This window comes from Dendrobates tinctorius, unplaced genomic scaffold, assembly GCF_039654945.1.
Source record: "Dendrobates tinctorius isolate UK_male_01 unplaced genomic scaffold, ASM3965494v1 ptg000093l, whole genome shotgun sequence".
Taxonomy (NCBI): domain Eukaryota; kingdom Metazoa; phylum Chordata; class Amphibia; order Anura; family Dendrobatidae; genus Dendrobates; species Dendrobates tinctorius.
The window spans coordinates 3,166,958-3,186,625 of NW_027361761.1; the positions used below are offsets into that span (position 1 = coordinate 3,166,958).

General features: G+C 42.2%; 1 protein-coding gene across 1 annotated transcript; it reads right to left on the reverse strand.

Moving 5' to 3' along the window:
- Window positions 1–469: 469 nt before the first annotated feature.
- LOC141098514 (XK-related protein 6) lies at window positions 470–8,063 on the reverse strand. Its single transcript, XM_073586371.1, has 2 exons — window positions 7,831–8,063; window positions 470–2,189 (listed from the first exon to the last, which is right to left on the reverse strand). The coding sequence occupies exons 1-2, from the start codon at window positions 8,012–8,014 to the stop codon at window positions 1,225–1,227; spliced, it is 1,149 nt and encodes a 382-aa protein (XP_073442472.1). The 5' UTR covers window positions 8,015–8,063; the 3' UTR covers window positions 470–1,224.
- Between the last annotated feature and the right edge of the window lie 11,605 nt (window positions 8,064–19,668).

The window sequence follows — 19,668 nt, forward strand, 5'->3', positions numbered from 1 at the left end:
AAAAAAATTCTAGCAGCTGTCTCATTCATTTCCGTGATTTCACCGCAGTTCTAGAATGCACCATGTGAACGGTTTTTAGCCAATCACAACTGAAAGAAGAAGTAACAAGCACCAGTAATTGTATCTCTGTTAGAGGAATATAACCTTAGATATAGAGAATAGCACTAAAGATCACCTTAAGGCTCAGATTGAACATGAGACACAAATAGGACTTTAGTGAGTATTTGTAACAACGACCTTAAAATTAAAAAAAATAATATATAAAAAAAATGAGAAATTAGAAGAAATTGAATTTTACAGTCACCAACCAAGTATTGTGCCTTTAAATTGTCTTCATTCTTTTTGCTACCATGCTGAGTTTAATTATTACTGATTTTTTCTTTCTTTCTTTCTTTCTTTCTTTCTTTCTTTCCTTGTAACAGCTTTTTTTTTTTGGTGTTTGTGATCAAAAGGTCAACCGTTGTTAGTCTTCTTTTTTTTTTTTCTTTCCTTTTATGTTGTTGGATTTTTTTTTTCTTTTTTTGAAAGTAAAAATGGTATTACTATGTGAATACAGTGCAAGCAGGATACAGCTGACCATCACATAGCTCCCTTTTTTTGTTTCCCCCTGTTCTTCGCCGTTAACCCTTTGGCTGCTGTTGGGAGAGGCGGGCCAGCAGTGAAAGGGTTAAGCACAAGAGCCACACAGGTCCCTTCCTCGTTTCCGCGTTCCGTCTCCGATCTTGGCCTCGTAAAAAGTAGTAGTCGGACGAAGGAAATTTAAAAAAAAAAACAAAACAAAAAACAAAAAGGCTTCATCACTTTCTTGACTTGAATAACCACCGGTTTTGCATTAGAGAGGTGACAGTAGTTAATGAAACTCAGCACCAAAGGGCATAAGGCAGTTGAAGGTTAGTTTGTTCTATCAGCACCAGTCCCATGAATTCTCTACACTTGGTGTACAATGTATAAAATACGGAGCGGAGACTTCATTTCTCCACCCTGGATAAGTAGCATGGATGTTTCAATACTGTTTCTCGTGTGTAAAACACCAAAGGTTAGTCTTCGTATTTTTTTTTGTTTTTACTTACAAAACATAGAGAATATCTTTGTATACATATAGCGACCATAAATGAAGCTTGGGACAAGCTCTCTCTTTGTGTTACGTTTTTTTTTTTTTGTTTTTTTTTCTCATTGAACTGTGTTTCTCGTAAACAAAAATAAGGTTCCTCTGGGTTCGGAGCACTAAAGAGAAGACTCGTACTGGAGAAGCTCGTACAAGAGAGGACCGTCTCTATATCTTATACCTACAGCTGTTGGGGTGACGTATTGAAGAATGTTGATAGTCCTTCTCAATCGTCTGTCAACGAAATGAGCATCCCAAGCTGGGTATCGTTTTCTTGGCATGTCGATCTTTATCAGGGGCCCCTCTGGGTAATAAGGGCGCCCAGATGGAGTAGATGGCACCATTGGTCTCACCTGGAAAACGGGCAAGCATGTGTCAGCTGCTAGATCGTCCTGTTGCTCCGCCACCGCTCTGGTAGGCGTTGCCTGGCCCCCTCGGTGCCCAGGGGTTTGGGGTGCCATGGGCTCAACATCAGGGGGCAAAGGAATGCCCCAGAGCAGCTCGGCGCAACAGGAGCTGGCAAATATCTTAGCTCGTGGCCCCATGGGATGCAGCACACCATAGTAGAGAAGCATGAATGCGATCCCGGCTGCGAAACTAAGAAAAACACAACACAGTGCTGGCACGGCATAGGAGTCAGTTGTGTCAGGGTCTCTGTAGAGATACCATAGGAACGTCAAGGCAGCATTCTCTGTCAGAATAACAGTGTAATAAGCAAACATTCTATATCGAGTCCGGCCTTCCTTGACGTTAAACCAGCAAAAAATGTACACAATTCCTACCACCATGTTGAAGAGGACCTCCTCCCATTTGGACATACAGAAGTCTGTCCCACCATGAATGATCCAGAAGGCCATGACACACCAGTGAACTACTACAAAGATCCCAAAGTAGAGCTGGAAGATTGAAGCAAAGAGGGCAAAAGATATAACTCGAGATGATATGGTGAAAAGTCGCCAGAAGAGATGAATAAGTGCCCCTCTGTAGCTCATGCTCTTCTTGTCATCCCGGGAGTCCCGTAGGAGCTTGTGATAGGAGGCTAGCACCCAAGCTAGGGACATCAGGGAAGCCACAGAGGAAACACCTGCCAGAAAGTAGTCAAACAATAGACAAAGGTTAATGACATAGATCTATGTAATACATACGTTCATTTTTTCAGCTTCTGCAAGAAAAAGCAATTAAAACGTTGTCATACTCCCTATTATTGAAACTGGAGTTCGAGTGGAGTCAAGAGAGGTGATGCTACAGGGAAATTAAGCACATACTACCAGGTTTCTTTGTGGATCACAGATGATCACAAGAGGTCTCAACAAGAAGCCTCTTTGCAGTTAGCCTATCATCAAGAGAACCTTCAAACAAGTTGGGATTGTCCAACTTGGAGAACTCGTCTAAACGTTCTATAATAACTTTCTAACACAAGCAACATTTTACTTCTTCACCACTTTTCCAGATCTCTCCTTTAGTTGCATTCAAGCATTACTGCCAACGTCAGCTTCTAATTAAAAACTTACACCTCTGTTGTCAAAATCTCTAAGCGTAGGTTAAGATAATTTTTTATCTCCTAGTAAAAGGAAAATGACGGCAATGAAATGATGAGAAAAAAACAATATGGCTTGCTTGATGGCTCTTCATGGTTGTCTGTTAACATTTGACACCATAAGACAATCAGACACGATGACACATTTCTGTTTCTATTTCACACCAAATGGTCTCTACAACTGTTGTCAACTCTTTGGATGTTACCTCCTGAGGGAACCCTTAGTGGAGTTAATACTGTAAACTGAAGTGGATTTAACAACCAGGCAATCTAAAACCTTTTTGAAAATCATTATGGTACCAAGCGAATCCAACCACCAGGTCATTTCCACTATGCGTGGTCTAAACCTTGACCTAGATTCTCACTGTCTATAGAAACCACAGTGAGGTTATGTATCTCTATCTAAGTCTACCACTCAGCAAAGAACGTTAATTGAAGATTACAATGTCTTTAGAAATATCTAACCTAGCTTACTTGCTCTGATCCTACATTGGACCACAAGGATCATTTTGGCATTTGTTTTTCGACTGGAAGATAGTGAGTTGAGAATTCACCACCATGATAGACAGAAATATTGGAATCAGTGCATGCCAAAAAAAGAATTTAGGCAATTTTGATTGTGGAAGTACCCATTACCTCACATGTAAGGGGTAGTCGGGGAGTGTTTCATTGAAGCTTACTTACAAGTGACAGCAAGGACTCTCACTTTAGGCTGAACCTTCCTCTTCTGCTTCACTCTCACTGTACTGTCACTACTCAGCCCATCTCTTTGACATGTCATACTCTCCACTTACTTAGCAGTTCACTCTTACTCTGGCCATTGCTTCCTGCAGTTGTTCTGGTTCCTCAGCCTAGGTCCTCTTGCGTGTGGTCTTGTCATTCCAGGACTTTACAACTCTTCAGGGGTTGACCTCTCCTCCTACTCTGGTGACACACTTTACCTGCTCTCCCTGCCGTCCTCAAAGATTCATCTTCCTTACACTGTGGCAAGCCTCGTTTCCAATTCCCCTGCTCAAGCTTGCTAACAGGACAACTCCTACTCTGCAGTTCACAGAAACAACCTCCCCTCTGCAGTAACCTGGGTAGGGCCACCATACTATAAGTGTTCTAGGCCCTCACTCTTGGCCTTTATGAAGAAGACTAATATAGGGGTTCACACTCTCACTGACAGCGGTTGAGGTAGGCACAGGCATGAGGATGCTTGGTGAAAAACAGTCTTTCTCCGGCATACAAATCAGGATAAAGAAAAACAAAACCATTTACAAGTCCAGCTCTTTCTCAACTTACTTTCAAGGAGTTTAGCACCAAAAGCTCTTTCAGTTCTGACTCACAGACACCACTGAGGCTGGTCAGATCCCTTAAATAAGCCATTCAAAACCTGGAAGTGAGAATGGAAATAACTATGCCCACCCAACTCTTCTGGCCGTTCCTAAAAACCAGACCAAAAATCTGGGCCCATTAAAAAACCCTTTCAGCACTAACGGTGCTGGTTTCTGCTTTTCTGGGCTGCACATCACCAAAGCTAACCACCTCAGTGACACGTATCTACTGTCCAGCTGATGCCTTACATTAGCATCTACTATCTGAATTTTCCTCTGTGACTGACCCCAAGTGAAGGCAAACCAGCACCTAATTAACCCAGGTCCAGCTCATAACTGCTTTCCCATGCCAATGACACATGCACACACTCCCCTCAGTCTTACTTCAATAAAATACTGTTCCAGGACAGGTAGATGGTGTCACTTATGAACTATATTTGCCAGTCCTGCACACAAAACCATGTGTGCCCACTTATACACGTCACATGACTAAAGCCATAAAATAAAGATGTGATAAGCACAAAACTAATTCAGACTAAAGGGGACAACTTAAGGGTGTTATCCATAAATATATATTTTTTTTTTACTAAAAACTTAGAGGCGGGTAGCTGCTAACTACCTGCTTGTTCTGCCCAGCACAGATCTCTGCCAGCTCAGTGCAGTCACTGCTCGCTCCTATCAGCGATTCTGCGGTTTCACTGACGTCATGTTGACAGTGCAGCAGCTTCTTTTCCGCTCTGCTATGTTATCAGGGTATGACTGCTGATGTCATGCTGATTGACAGCCGGCTCACCGCTGTATAACATCACAGGAGGCGTCTGTCAATCAGCATGATGACAGCAGTCACTTCCCGTCAGCAGCTCGGAAGAAGGTTGGTCCATGCTCTTAGCTTGCGCAAGATAGATCAGACATATGTGGTAGTTTTTGGGCTCATAGTCAAAAATAATTTAGTCCTGGACAACACCTTTAAAGGTTCTGTCTCTTTGTAAGAAGTTAACGCAAATGATCCATTTTCAGCCGTACCAGAAGTGTGCCGGCTGACTTTCCCTCTGCAACTTAACACCTGAGTGGAGGGAAACCAGCAGCTAAATAATCTAGGCAACATTCAATGCTGTTTTCTCATGCTAACCCTGAATGCACACACTATGCTTTATGCCTACATACTCAGGGCAGGTAAGGAGTGGCACCTAAGAACTAATCAAGATCACACAGACACGTACCCACAGTCACAAATTACTCTATAAAGTGCCTGGAATAAACATGTTTTTACAACATTACACTTGGGCTGACTGCCCAACAGGAAACAAAACAAGTCCTGGTTGGGCTAAAAAAGGGACTGACTCTTTGTAAGAGGTTAATGTCTCTTACAAGCCACCATCACCGACTGCCATAATTACCGGCTGGAATGTCGAGTTGTCCATTGTATTTTATGTTGCTCTTACTCGTACAAATCAGTTGGAGAGCAGTGTAGACCTGTTTGTCATTTTGACTCAGTAAATTGACAGCACTTTCTTCCTCTTTGTGTTTCGATGTACCTTCAATGACTACACACCGGACCACTGAGATGTGTGGAAATATCCACACCTCGTCTATTATTGCCTGCCACTCTGTTTCTCACCAGACTATCACATTGTTCTCTACCTTCTGTCCACAGGGAGCGCGGACGGCATGATTGAATTCTGACTTTCAACGTGTGCAGAAATATCTCCGGCTGGTTTTTTCAACATTGTTTTTTAAGATCAGAAGAAACTGGATTAAAAAAAAGAATCCACTATATCAAATGCAACTAAAACAAAATTAAAAAATGAAGAGGAATAATAGTAAAGTATCTTCTAACTCTCAACTGTAGGCCCCAATCTTCTCAATGGTCTTATAATATAAGGAGGGTACCCTGTTATGAGCTCGTTTTCTCGTTCACCTTTGATGTCTGATGAACTCTCTCTGCTGGTGAAAGGAGGTGGTAAAACTGATTTGGATGGGAGAGACCTGTCACCTGAACAGGTGGATTGCGATTGGACATCTGGAATCTCTGAGTGGATATAAGGCTGCCGACGCCCTGTAGGGTTGCTGGTGATTTCTCTGCTCTGAGCTCTGGCCTCCAGTTCAGTTCCTGTCTTCTAAAGCTAAGATTTTGCTCTGTTATTGTTCCATGAGATTTTGTCTGATTTTTTTAGTTTTGTGTTCAGCCAGCCCCGGCTAGGGCTTTGCTGAATTTCCATTTTTGTCCCTGATCGGTTAATTCTCTTTTGCTCTGTCTTCAGAATATATCGGAGTGCTGATATAGGGATTTTGAAGTCTAGTGACTTCAGGGCCATTTTTCCTATCAGACGTGTTGGGACATTTTTGGCAGGGTTTTTGCGGATTGCAGCCAGCATCTTTTCTGTCCTTTCCTATCTAGTTAGTTGGGCCCCATCGTTTGCTCTGCCTGTCTTTCTGTCTGTGTTTGTGTTTTCATCTGTTTTCACTGACAATACATGTTGGGGGCTGTCTATTGCTTTGGGGTCTGCTCAGGGGCAGATTAGATTTCCCCTTTCTTTCTTTAGGCTTATTTAGTTCTCTGGCTGTGATGAGGTGTCTAGGACCACTATAGGAAAGCTCCACGGCTACTGTTAGTTGTTGTGAATAGGATCAGGGGTCTGCAATCTGCTAGCTACCAACCTCTCCGGTTTTCTGGACTTAGCTTGTATTTTTGTTTTTTCCTCCTCCGGTAACTCATTCATAACAGTACCCATGACGTGCCCCCTGGGCCTTCACCATCTTGAGGACTAGCACTGAAAAACATGCTGAAATAATTGTTTGTGGGATGAGATGGAAAATAAGCAAGTCTCCAATGGCTTTTGGGTTTGTTTGTTTTTTTGGTGTTAACCAAAAATATACACTCCTCAACACTGAAATCACAACACCAAGAAGAAAACATCGTGGAGTCGTGGAAATCACAGGATAGAGATGTCACTGATCTGCAAATGAGGAAAATATGGAAACAGTATTTTCAAGATCTCTGGATTCTTTCAGTCTGGAGTACGAGCCTCGTGCAGAAATCAAGCACATCTGGGACATCATTGGTCGGAGATCACACTGGAGCTGCCAGCAGAGGATCTTGATGATTTTCCCAAGTGCATTCAGCAGCAGATCTTTCCTCAGACAACCATTAATAACCTCAGGGGTAGCAGCGGAGGCTGGAAGTGACATGATTTCTGCATGTGATTCAGACTCCAGATTGGGTAAACTGGATGTTTCTAAAATATTATTTCTATTTTTTGATCATTTGCAGATCAGTGACGTCTCCATCCTCCGATTTCCACCAGTCCACGACTTTTTCCCTCTTGGTGTTATAATTTCAATATTGAGGAGCGTAGTTTCAATTTTACTATTTTACTATATCTTTTAAAAATTTTACTAAATCTTGAAAAAAACCCACCATATATTATCTTTGTGGTGCCATATTCTGAGACCCATAACTTTTTTTTTATTTTCAGGTTGCTGGAGCTGTATTAAGGTGATTTTTTCAGGGCATTTTAGTATTTATTAGTACCATTGTGGGATACATACAACTTTTTTGATCCCTTTTTATTCTATTTTTTTTTTTGGGTGGACCAAACATTAGCAATTGTAGAATTTATATATTTTTTTTAATAATGCAACATGGGGATCGCTGTACTTAAAAAAAAAAAAAAAGAACACGGATGTTGAAATATATTATTGCAAAAGTTTAGAAACATTTTAAAAGTTAGGGTCATCCAAAGCTAGAATTGGCTTAGTGATTAGTTCTATGATATTTATATTGTTTGATACAATTTTTACAATTTTTTGCAAATTATATCCAACAACCCTTAATCTTTGCGATAACGGCTGCACTGACATCTACTTACATGGAAGTGCGTCCGCGCGGTTCTTCTGTATCATTATGCAGACTTGTAGCACCAGTTGGGGGGCGCTCTCCAGGAAGGTCTCCAGGAGGCGTAACATGTTGACATCTGCATATTCATACATCATAGCCCAATAAAACCGACGTTGATGTTCTTTTTGCCTCTGGCTCTGAATGCCCAGGTACATGGTTCGTATGTATCTAGATAAAAAGTAAAACAGTCGTCATGATCACATCCCCGTGATAAATGTCTATGTAACTGTTGTAGAATAAAAGCAGAACAGAAATTCAGAGATATTTTCCTAAAATTAGGTCACAATAAATTATTTCCTATGGATTTCCCATTGGTGTAATACTTTATTTGTCCTGCGGCGGCACTGTAGAGAAATCATACGGTTCCTCCATGGATTACAGACGATCATTTATGATCAGGGGACTATACTGACAAAAAGGCAACTTCCAAACCATATGTAAGTGAGCATATATGTTTATATACATAAAAATAAAAGATTTGTCACATTTTAGCCATAATATAATAATAATAATAATATTATTTTATTCTCTTAGTATGAACTTGAACACTTAGATTTTCTTAACAAAAGGTTACCTGTCCAAGTATGTCTTGGAAGTTTTAAAGGGATTCTCCATAACCTCCTATTCCTGCATAAGGAAGTAAGAAGCAATCGTAACGTTACATAAACAGGACAGGATACATAGATGGCCAGCAGATATCCTGTCCAATTCATCATAATATGTATGCGGCCTGACAGACATACGTTGATGTAGCAATGTAAGTGCATCTCACCTTCCCTTTTGGAAGCAGGAGGTGACAGAGAATCCATTTAAATCTAAAAAAAAAAAAAAAAATCCTGAAAAATTGTGAGCTGTCGAATAGAAAAAGGATATAGATATGTATTTATTTTTTACTTTGGCCACCAGGTGGCGATCCAAGATAATGACAGATGCATAGTCCAGATGAGAAATTCATTTCCACCATGCGTATCCAGGAAAATATTGTGAACCAGTGACCAACTGGCCCAAACATAAGACGAACCAATCCTGACATATGCACTATATGATGATTAAATCTGTTGTATGGCCCAAATTTGGAATGGTGTATCTCCTGTAAAAGTAAATCCTGTGAAACATTAATATTTGTGATAAGTAGAGTCCCAGATTTCCGCAACAGCTAGGTGCTGCCAAGAATTTCCAGATAGTTTCTGGTGCTTGATGCTCCAAATGTATATTCTAGGGGCATGTAATAGGGTTTAAAGAGGACTTTTCACCAAATTTTTCATGTTGAACTGGACACTTCATGTAATAGTATCAGCGGAGCAGAATAAAAGTTTTTATTTTTTTAATTACGACTCTCTGTTATGGAGAAATTAGCAACGTTAGTATTTGCCACTTAATGAGTTAACATTTACATAAGTCCAAGTGGGCATTATCAGATATCTTTCATTGTCTAGAATCCCCACCCCACAAACTTTCACACCCTCGCAGAAATCTTAAACACCTTGACCTACACTCATTCTCTGAATCCCTCCTCCCTCTCACAGATATAAGTTCCTTACACAATGCGGATGACGCTGCCGCTCTATATAACACCACAATAGCTGTAGCTTTGGAATCCGCTGCCCCACTTACACATACCAAAGCTCGCAAAATCAACAGACAGCCCTGGCACACCAGCTTGACCAAAGAGCTGAGGCGAGCTTCCAGGGCTGCTGAGCGCAGATGGAAAAGATCCCACTCCAACGAGCACTTCATCGCATTCAAACAGTCCCTCACTACTTTCAAGACCACACTCGCCACAGCTAAACAAACCTACTTCTCATCTCTCATATCCTCCCTGTCTCACAACCCTAAACAGTTATTCAACACCTTCAATTCTCTCCTCCGCCCCACAGCACCTCCTCCCTCCCCACTCATCTCAGCTGAAGACTTTGCCTCATTTTTCAAGCAGAAGATTGATAACATCAGAGAAAGTTCAACAACCCCCAGAACCCTTCCTCCCGACTTCCCAGCCCTCCACCTTCAAAACCAACTTCTCCACCATTACAGAAGATCGACTCTCCACTCTACTCTCAAGATCACATCTCACCACCTGTGCACTCGACCCGATCCCATCCCACTTCATCCCAAACCTCACCACAGTCTTCATCCCAACCCTAACCCATCTCTTCAACCTATCACTAACAACTGGTGTTTTCCCCTCAAGCTTTAAACATGCCTCCATCACACCTATCCTCAAAAAGCCCTCTCTTGACCCATCCTCTGTATCTAGCTATCGCCCTATATCACTTCTCCCCTATGCCTCCAAGCTACTGGAACAACACGTCTACCTTGAACTGTCCTCCCATCTCTCTTCTTGCTCCCTCTTCGACCGCTTACAATCTGGCTTCCGGTCACACCACTCCACTAAAACTGCCCTTACTAAGGTCACCAATGACCTCTTAACCGCCAAGAGCAAGCGACACTACTCTGTCCTCCTCCTCCTGGACCTGTCGGCTGCCTTTGACACAGTGGACCATTCCCTATTATTACAGACCCTCTCATCCCTCGGCATCACAGACTTGGCCCTATCCTGGATCTCATCATACCTAACAGACCGGACATTCAGCGTCTCCCACTCACACACCACCTCCTCACCTCGCCCCCTATCTGTCGGAGTCCCACAAGGTTCAGTCCTTGGGCCCCTGCTGTTCTCCATTTACACCTTTGGCCTGGGACAGCTCATAGAATCTCATGGCTTTCAGTATCATCTCTACGCTGATGACACACAGATCTACATCTCTGGACCAGATATCACCTCCCTACTAACCAGAATCCCTCAATGTCTGTCCACTATTTCATCCTTCTTCTCCGCTAGATTTCTGAAACTCAACATGGACAAAACAGAATTCATCATCTTTCCCCCATCTCACGTGACCCCCCTACGAACCTATCAATTACAGTAAATGACTGCCCACTCTCCCCAGTCCCACAAGCTCGCTGCCTCGGAGTAATCCTTGATGCTAATCTCTCCTTCAAACCACATATCCAAGCCCTTTCCACTTCCTGCCGACTTCAACTCAAAAATATTTCACGAATCCGTTCATTCCTCACCCAAGAATCTGCAAAAACCCTAGTCCATGCCCTCATCATCTCTCGCCTTGACTACTGCAACCTCCTGCTCTGTGGCCTCCCCTCAAACACTCTCGCACCCCTCCAATCTATTCTAAACTCTGCTGCCCGACTAATCCACCTGTCCCCCCGCTATTCCCCAGCATCTCCCCTCTGTCAATCCCTTCACTGGCTCCCAATTGCCCAGAGACTCCATTACAAAACCCTAACCATGACATACAAAGCCATCCACAACCTGTCTCCTCCATACATCTGTGACCTCGTCTCCCGGTACTTTCCTGCACGCAACCTCCGATCCCTCTTATCTCCTCTTCCCACAATCGCATACAAGATTTCTCTCGCACATCACCCCTACTCTGGAACTCTCTACCACAACATATCAGACTCTCACCTACCATCGAAACCTTCAAAAAGAGCCTGAAGACCCACCTCTTCCGACAAGCCTATAACCTGCAGTAACCACCGATCGACCAAACCGCTGCACGACCAGCTCTACCCTCGCCTACTGTATTATCACCCATCCCTTGTAGATTGTGAGCCCTCGCGGGCAGGGTCCTCTCTCCTCCTGTACCAGTTATAATTTGTATTGTTTAAGATTATTGTACTTGTTTTTATGTATACCCCTCCTTACCTGTAAAGCGCCATGGAATAAATGGCGCTATAACAATAAATAATAATAATAATAATAATAATAATAATTGGGGGGGCGTGTACTTCTTCTCCCTTTATGAGTTACCCAATCAGAAGCAGGAAGCAACACAGCAGGAAAAGAACACGCCTCCACTAGAGCTTAGAGCAAGGTTTCTCAGTGTGTGACATGTAAGGATACAGCTCTGATCTCCTGGTCTAACCTCCTGATCGATTAGAAAGTGATAGGAGTGATGACTCAAATTTTTCAAATAAGGACAGCCCAGCTGAGTTTAGCCATGTGACAAACACTTCCATCAGCTCTCCGCCTCTCACAGCATTGCCAAGTCTGTTTTTTTCTGTGGTTCATCTCTGGCCAGGCAATTTTATAAGAAATGAATCAGCACAAAATAAAAATGTTGTTGACCATCACCCCCCACCACCACAAGCTTCTCTAACCAAAATCTTCTTCTATTGACCATGGATGGTGACAATATGGAGTTGTGGAATCCCTTCCTGGCAGACAACAAATGCCACGCACCAACGCGTTTCACAGTTGTATAACTATCATTTTAAATCTTATCACGGACTATTGAATCCTTCTTCCAATTTACTGTACAAGTAATATCTTGGCCAGGCCTAGGCTTCCATTAATCTATTACAATTTGCCTAAATACATCATGCTATGTAATGCCAGGAGATTGTAATATATCAAGTGTAATGAACACGCTTAGCAAAATAATGAGTTATCTGGAGACTGCTGCCAGGAGAGCAAAAGGAAAATATTTCAGACAAATCCAAATATCGTGAGATTAATTTAACTAATTGGCAGTTAACTAAGAATAAAGTGAGATTTACTGCACTTTAAGGGAAATTCTTATGATAGCGATACATAGAGGAGACCATTTCCGTTGCCAGAAGCTACGATGGAGGATGTATTGTCTACGTGTAACTGACCCCAAAATTACGGCGCATGACGCAAGGATTTTCTCTCTGGTGTTCTTCAAACTCTTGCAATATGAATTCTGCCAGGAGTTTTCTTTTTAAAGGGGTTGTCTTGTTCTGAAAAATAATTCTCTAAGTGGAGAGTAGCTGCAAAAAAGTGTCTCCCTATTGAGGTTAATTGGCGACATGTAGTTTCTCTTTTCGCCTGTGGTGGCGCTGCAGAAGAATTCAATATTTCTTGATAGATTCTTTGGAAGATATCTGTGATTAGTAATTAGCGGTAAGCTTAAAGGGGCATTGCAGAATATGACATGTATCACCGACATTGGTGGGGTCTAACTACTGAAACCTCACAGATTGTACAGAATGAGAACCAGGGTCGCTGTCACTAATGATTCCTGGGGGGCTGAATAATTAAGCTACCAACAATCTAACAAGTATTACCTATACTGTATATAGGGGATATAATGTAATAGCTGACCCTACTAACATCAAAACTACTATTTACTAGAATATTGCCAAGCCGATGGATTCGGAGGGATTTCGGTCAGCTCCTCCTATTAGGTGCCAGTTGGCTTTTCTGATAGGTGGGGGGGCCTACTACTCTAATTCTGGTAGATTGGGGTCAGCTCTTCAGAATGGTGGGTGCTGGGTGCAGGGCTAGTACCTTCTTATATTTATCGGTCTGCTCTTTCTGATAGGTGTAGATTGACTCTTCCTAAGGCCTGTTTCACACTTCCGTTTTTGTGTCCGCCAAACGGATCCGTTTCTGTTTTTTTTACGGAAACGGATGCAAACGGATCCGTTTTTAAAAACCGGATCCGTTTTTTTGACGGATCCGCGGTAACCGCTAATGGAAGTCTATGGGACAAAAAAAACGGATCCTGCAAAAAATGGCGGATCCGTTTTTTAACAGAAAACAACGGATTTTGATGGATTTGAAAAAACGGAAGTGTGAAACAGGCCTAATTCTGATTGACTCCTCCTGATCGGTGCATGGTGGCTCTTTCTATTTTACTCCTGATTGGTGGACAATAGCGAATTCTTTTTGACGGTGCATGTTGGCTCTTTCTGATTCTCTCCTGATTGGTGCATGGTGACTCTTTCTGATTCTCTCCTGATTCATGAATGGTTGCGCTTTCTGATTCTCTCCTGATTGGTGCATGGCACCGCTTTCTGATTCTCTCCTGATTGGTGCATGGTGCCGCTTTCTGATTCTCTCCTGATTGGTGCATGGCACCGCTTTCTGATTCTCTCCTGATTCATGAATGGTTGCGCTTTCTGATTCTCTCCTGATTGATGCATGGTGCCGCTTTCTGATTCTCTCCTGATTGGTGCATGGTGACTCTTTCTGATTCTCTCCTGATTCATGAATGGTTGCACTTTCTAATTCTCTCCTGATTGGTGCATGGTGCCTCTTTCTGATTCTCTCCTGATTGGTGCATGGTGCCTCTTTCTGATTCTCTCCTGATTGGTGCATGGTGCCGCTTTCTGATTCTCTCCTGATTGGTGCATGGTGGCTCTTTCTGATTCCCTCCTGATTGGTGCATGGTGCCGCTTTCTGATTCTCTCCTGATTGGTGCATGGTGCCGCTTTCTGATTCCCTCCTGATTGGTGCATGGTGACTCTTTCTGATTTTCTCCTGATTGGGGCATGGTGGCTCTTACTGATTCTCTCCTGATTGGTGCATGGTGCCGCTTTCTGATTCTCTCCTGATTGGTGCATGGTAGCTCTTTCTGGTTGACTTTTCCTGATCATTATACTGTGACTCTTTCTGGTTGATTCCTGATTGGTGCATAGTGGCTTTTTCTGGTTGACTCCTGATTGGTGCATGGTGCTCTTTCTGGTTGACTTTTCCTGATCATTATACTGTGGCTCTTTCTGGTTGATTCCTGATTGGTGCATAATGGATTTTTCTGGTTGACTCCTGATTGGTGCATGGTGCTCTTTCTGGTTGACTCCTGATTGGTGCATGGTGCTCTTTCTGGTTGACTCCTGATTGGTGCATGGTGGCTCTTTCTGGTTGACTCCTGATTGGTGCATGGTGACTCGTTCTGGTTGACTCCTGAATGGTGCATGGTGCTTTCTGGTTGACTCCTGAATGGTGCATGGTGCTCTTTCTGGTTGACTGATTGGTGCATGGTTCTCTTTCTGGTTGACTCCTGATTGGTGCATGGTGCTCTTTCTGGTTGACTCCTGATTGGTGCATGGTGCTCTTTCTGGTTGACTCCTGATTGGTGCATGGTGCTCTTTCTGGTTGACTCCTGATTGGTGCATGGTGCTCTTTCTGGTTGACTCCTGATTGGTGCATGGTGGATCTTTCTTACTGACCCCTCCTGATCGGTGCTTGGTGGAAGTTTCTTATTGACTCCCGATCCGTGCACATTGTCTCTTTCTGATAGCCCAATACTTGGCTCTTTCTATATTTCCCTATCCCCCACAACTTTAATGGCCAGGTGTTCATCTGGAATGCCACAATGAATACATTAATACATCTGCACCACTCTGCTCTATGCTATCTTGGATCTGTCTCGATATTTATTAATGGACCTCCTGGAAATGTGATCTCAGCATTTCCCTCGGACTCAGCAGTCTCCATATTGTACAAATGTTGGAGTTTTATTTTCCATAATCATGGCTGCCTGATTAGACACTTGCTATGCTGAGGTTAAACATTTTGCAAATAGATTAAGCTGCGGAAATCCTCGGGGAAAGCTTATTACAGGCTCTAAGTGAAAGGTAACATTCTACTCTGGGGGCAAACAATTTTCAGTGAATTTATCATGAGCTGCAATAAAATTCTCCAGGGAAATTTAAATGTTTTTTTTTTAAGTAGAAAATGCATCAGATAAAGCATAAAGGCTTCTCCTCACCCTGAGTGCAAAAATAAATCATGTGTCAATGTAATCAACTGATAATAATGCAATAAACGATCATTACTGCTCAGGATAATTTGTATTAAAAGTCAGAATATCATACCGCTAAATAGGATGGAGGGACCTAAACTGTGGATTCATCCATGGAGGAACGACAATGTCTACCACAATCTGATCACTATATATCTAAGGGAAGAGCAAAAACATCAAAGACAAAAGTGCCACCTGCCGGACACCAGCAGAATAGTGAGTGCAGCTCTGGGGTATAATACAGGATGTAACTCAGGATCAGTAATGTAATGTATGTACACAGTGACTGCACCAGCAGAATAGTGAGTGCAGCTCTGGGGTATAATACAGGATGTAACTCTGGATCTGTAATGTAATGTATGTACACAGTGACTACACCAGCAGAATAGTGAGTGCAGCTCTGGGGTATAATACAGGATGTAACTCAGGATCAGTAATGTAATGTATGCACACAGTGACTGCACCAGCAGAATAGTGAGTGCAGCTCTGGAGTATAATACAGGATGTAACTCAGGATCTGTAATGTAATGTATGTACACAGTGACTGCACCAGCAGAATAGTGAGTGCAGCTCTGGGGTATAATACAGGATGTAACTCAGGATCAGCAATGTAATGTGTGTATACAGTGACTGCACCAGCAGAATAGTGAGTGCAGCTCTGGAGTATAATACAGGATGTAACTCAGGATCTGTAATGTATGTACACAGTGACTGCACCAGCAGAATAGTGAGTGCAGCTCTGGAGTATAATACAGGATGTAACTCAGGATCTGTAATGTAATGTATGTACACAGTGACCGCACCAGCAGAATAGTGAGTGCAGCTCTGGGGTATAATACAGGATGTAACTCAGGATCAGTAATGTAATGTATGTACACAGTGACTGCACCAGCAGAATAGTGAGTGCAGCTCTGGGGTATAATACAGGATGTAACTCAGGATCAGTAATGTAATGTATGTACACAGTGACTGCACCAGCAGAATAGTGAGTGCAGCTCTGGGGTATAATACAGGATGTAACTCAGGATCAGTAATGTATGTACACAGTGACTGCACCAGCAGAATAGTGAGTGCAGCTCTGGAGTATAATACAGGATGTAACTCAGGATCTGTAATGTAATGTATGTACACAGTGACCGCACCAGCAGAATAGTGAGTGCAGCTCTGGGGTATAATACAGGATGTAACTCAGGATCAGTAATGTAATGTATGTACACAGTGACTGCACCAGCAGAATAGTGAGTGCAGCTCTGGGGTATAATACAGGATGTAACTCTGGATCAGTAATGTAATGTATGTACACAGTGACTGCACCAGCAGAATAGTGAGTGCAGCTCTGGAGTATAATACAGGATGTAACTCAGGATCAGCAATGTAATGTATGTACACAGTGACTGCACCAGCAGAAAAGTGAGTGCAGCTCTGGGGTATAATACAGGATGTAACTCAGGATCAGTAATGTAATGTATGTACACAGTGACTGCACCAGCAGAATAGTGAGTGCAGCTCTGGGGTATAATACAGGATGTAACTCTGGATCAGTAATGTAATGTATGTACACATTGACTGCACCAGCAGAATAGTGAGTGCAGCTCTGGGGTATAATACAGGATGTAACTCAGGATCAGTAATGTAATGTATGTACACAGTGACTGCACCAGCAGAATAGTGAGTGCAGCTCTGGGGTATAATACAGGATGTAACTCAGGATCAGTAATGTAATGTATGTACACATTGACTGCACCAGCAGAATAGTGAGTGCAGCTCTGGGGTATAATACAGGATGTAACTCAGGATCAGTAATGTAATGTATGTACACAGTGACTACACCAGCAGAATAGTGATCGCAGCTCTGGGGTATAATACAGGATGTAACTCAGGATCAGTAATGTAATGTATGTACACAGTGACTGCACCAGCAGAAAAGTGAGTGCAGCTCTGGGGTATAATACAGGATGTAACTCAGGATCAGTAATGTAATGTATGTACACAGTGACTGCACCAGCAGAATAGTGAGTGCAGCTCTGGGGTATAATACAGGATGTAACTCTGGATCAGTAATGTAATGTATGTACACATTGACTGCACCAGCAGAATAGTGAGTGCAGCTCTGGGGTATAATACAGAGTGTAGCTCACGATCAGTACCGGATCAGTAATGTACATGACAGATTGCTCTTTCTATAGATTTCTGTATGTGATTTATAGACATGTACATGCCCCTTATGACAATGTATGTGCTAACGATTGATTAGGTCACTGTAATAGGATATGATATGAATTTTCTGCAGGGATTAGTATATTCATGGTGTAGGTACAATCATGTCTTCTCAAGGAGTCACAGCCTTTTACATAAGATCTGTGGGTTTCTTGGCTCGGCTGTCTGGGGACAGATAAAGCTTTTCTTTTCCTCTCTGAGATTTGTATCTGTTTCTTTCATTGGTTCTTTAAGCTGCACAGCTCAGTGTAAGACTCAATTTTTTCTCCTTCTGTGCAGTTTCCAAAATCCAAGGAATAGCGTTATCAGTGGTGGCAAACAGCGTACAAGATTATGGGAGTTAATTAAGATCCCTGGCCCTATTCAGTGATTGGGATTAAACCGCACAGGTTAGAGATCAGTACTTTGTTTTTTCCTGTGTGTTTCAGCAGGAATACAACATGAACAGAGCGGCACATGGGGAATACGAAACATTCCTCGCCTTCTCTTGAAATCTTCTGACCTCATTTCATGCCCGAGAACCCTGGGAGGCTTTCTTGACATGGAAAAGGCAGCTCAGGCAGAACTTTCTTCTCCCTCGGTAGAACAATCATTCAGTACATGATGAGTAACAAAATGGTATGTCCCTTTTAAAGGAACACACAGCATAAAAGTCACAGTCACAAGCACAGTCACAGTCACAAGCGCAGTCACAGTCACAAGCGCAGTCACAGTCACAAGCGCAGAACCCGATACCAAATACTGGAATTCTGTCTTTGGTGTGTTTCTTCTGATGCCACATCCTGCCCTGTACTAAGAATCTTCATTTATCCCTTTTGCCACTTGAGGTTCAGAGATAAATTTGCACAAATTTTATATCCACAAATAAAGAAAAATTGAATTCCAAAAAAAGAGAACATCATATTAGATGACCATAATATCTACATTGTATAATTTATTTTTAAGAAGATACCTTAGCAAGAAAACACCTGGGCTTAACATCTATATGCATCTTTTATCTATTTTCCTCTTAAAGACTAATTTTTGTAAAATGTGCATGGAAATGTATGTTTCCCTAAAGATTTGTCTCAAGCAAAGCCTGAGATGCACAATTTTTCAAAAAACAATAGGATGTGCAAAGTTCTCAACATGTCACTTATTTCTATGTTTACTTGCACATATCTTTATCAAAATCGTTACAAAGAAACCCAAAACATCTGCAATCTAGATCTGAGTCATAAAATCAACAAATGTTCAGTTTGATTTATCCCTATTTAGCAAAAAATAAAGAAGACATATACAATATATTACAGCAGAAGACCGTATTCTCTCCATTTGTTAAGAGGGATGATAACATAAAGAAAAACTCCTGAATAGCATCCTGGAGTCACTGGAAGGCTCTATTTAGGGTAAAGATGACAGCAATAGTTTGTGGCTGGGAAAAAGGGTGATAGCATGAAGAGAAGTTCCTGAATGCTTCCCCACTGGGGTCACTGTAGCCTGTGTGGATAAGAGGGGTACAAACAAAAGGAAAAGGTTCCGTTTTCCAAAGACTCTCCACCTTGGCATGTTTTGAGGCTGCACAGGAGATGACAATAACAAGCTATGATTAATAAGAGGAGTCATAACATAATGAAAAATTCCTGTATTCCTTCTGGAAATTCCAATAGAGGCTGCTCATTGGGAGTGATTACAGTAACAAGCTGTGATCGGTAAGAGGGGTGATAACATGGAGAAAATTTCTTATAGTCCTCTTCATAAGGACAATAGAGGCTGCACAAGGGGAGTGATTAGAGTAAGAGGTTGTGATCGGTAAGAGGAGTGATAACACAGAGAAAAGTTCCTGAATATATTTCTACTGGGTCACTGTAGCCTGTACATTGGGAATATTTACAGTAATAGGCTGTGATCATTAAGAGGGGTGATAACATGGAGAAAAGTTCTTGAATATATTCCTACTGGGGTCACAGTAGCCTGTACATTGGGAATATTTACAGTAACAGACTATGATCGGTAAGAGGGGTGATAACATGGAGAAAAGT

Coding starts and splice junctions, on each gene's coding strand:
- LOC141098514 (XM_073586371.1), bottom strand. CDS start 8,014: ATGTACCTGGGCATTCAGAGCCAGAGGCAAAAAGAACATCAACGTCGG. Junction 2,190..7,830: donor CCGCGCGGACGCACTTCCAT/GTAAGTAGATGT, acceptor ACTTTCTGGCAG/GTGTTTCCTCTGTGGCTTCC.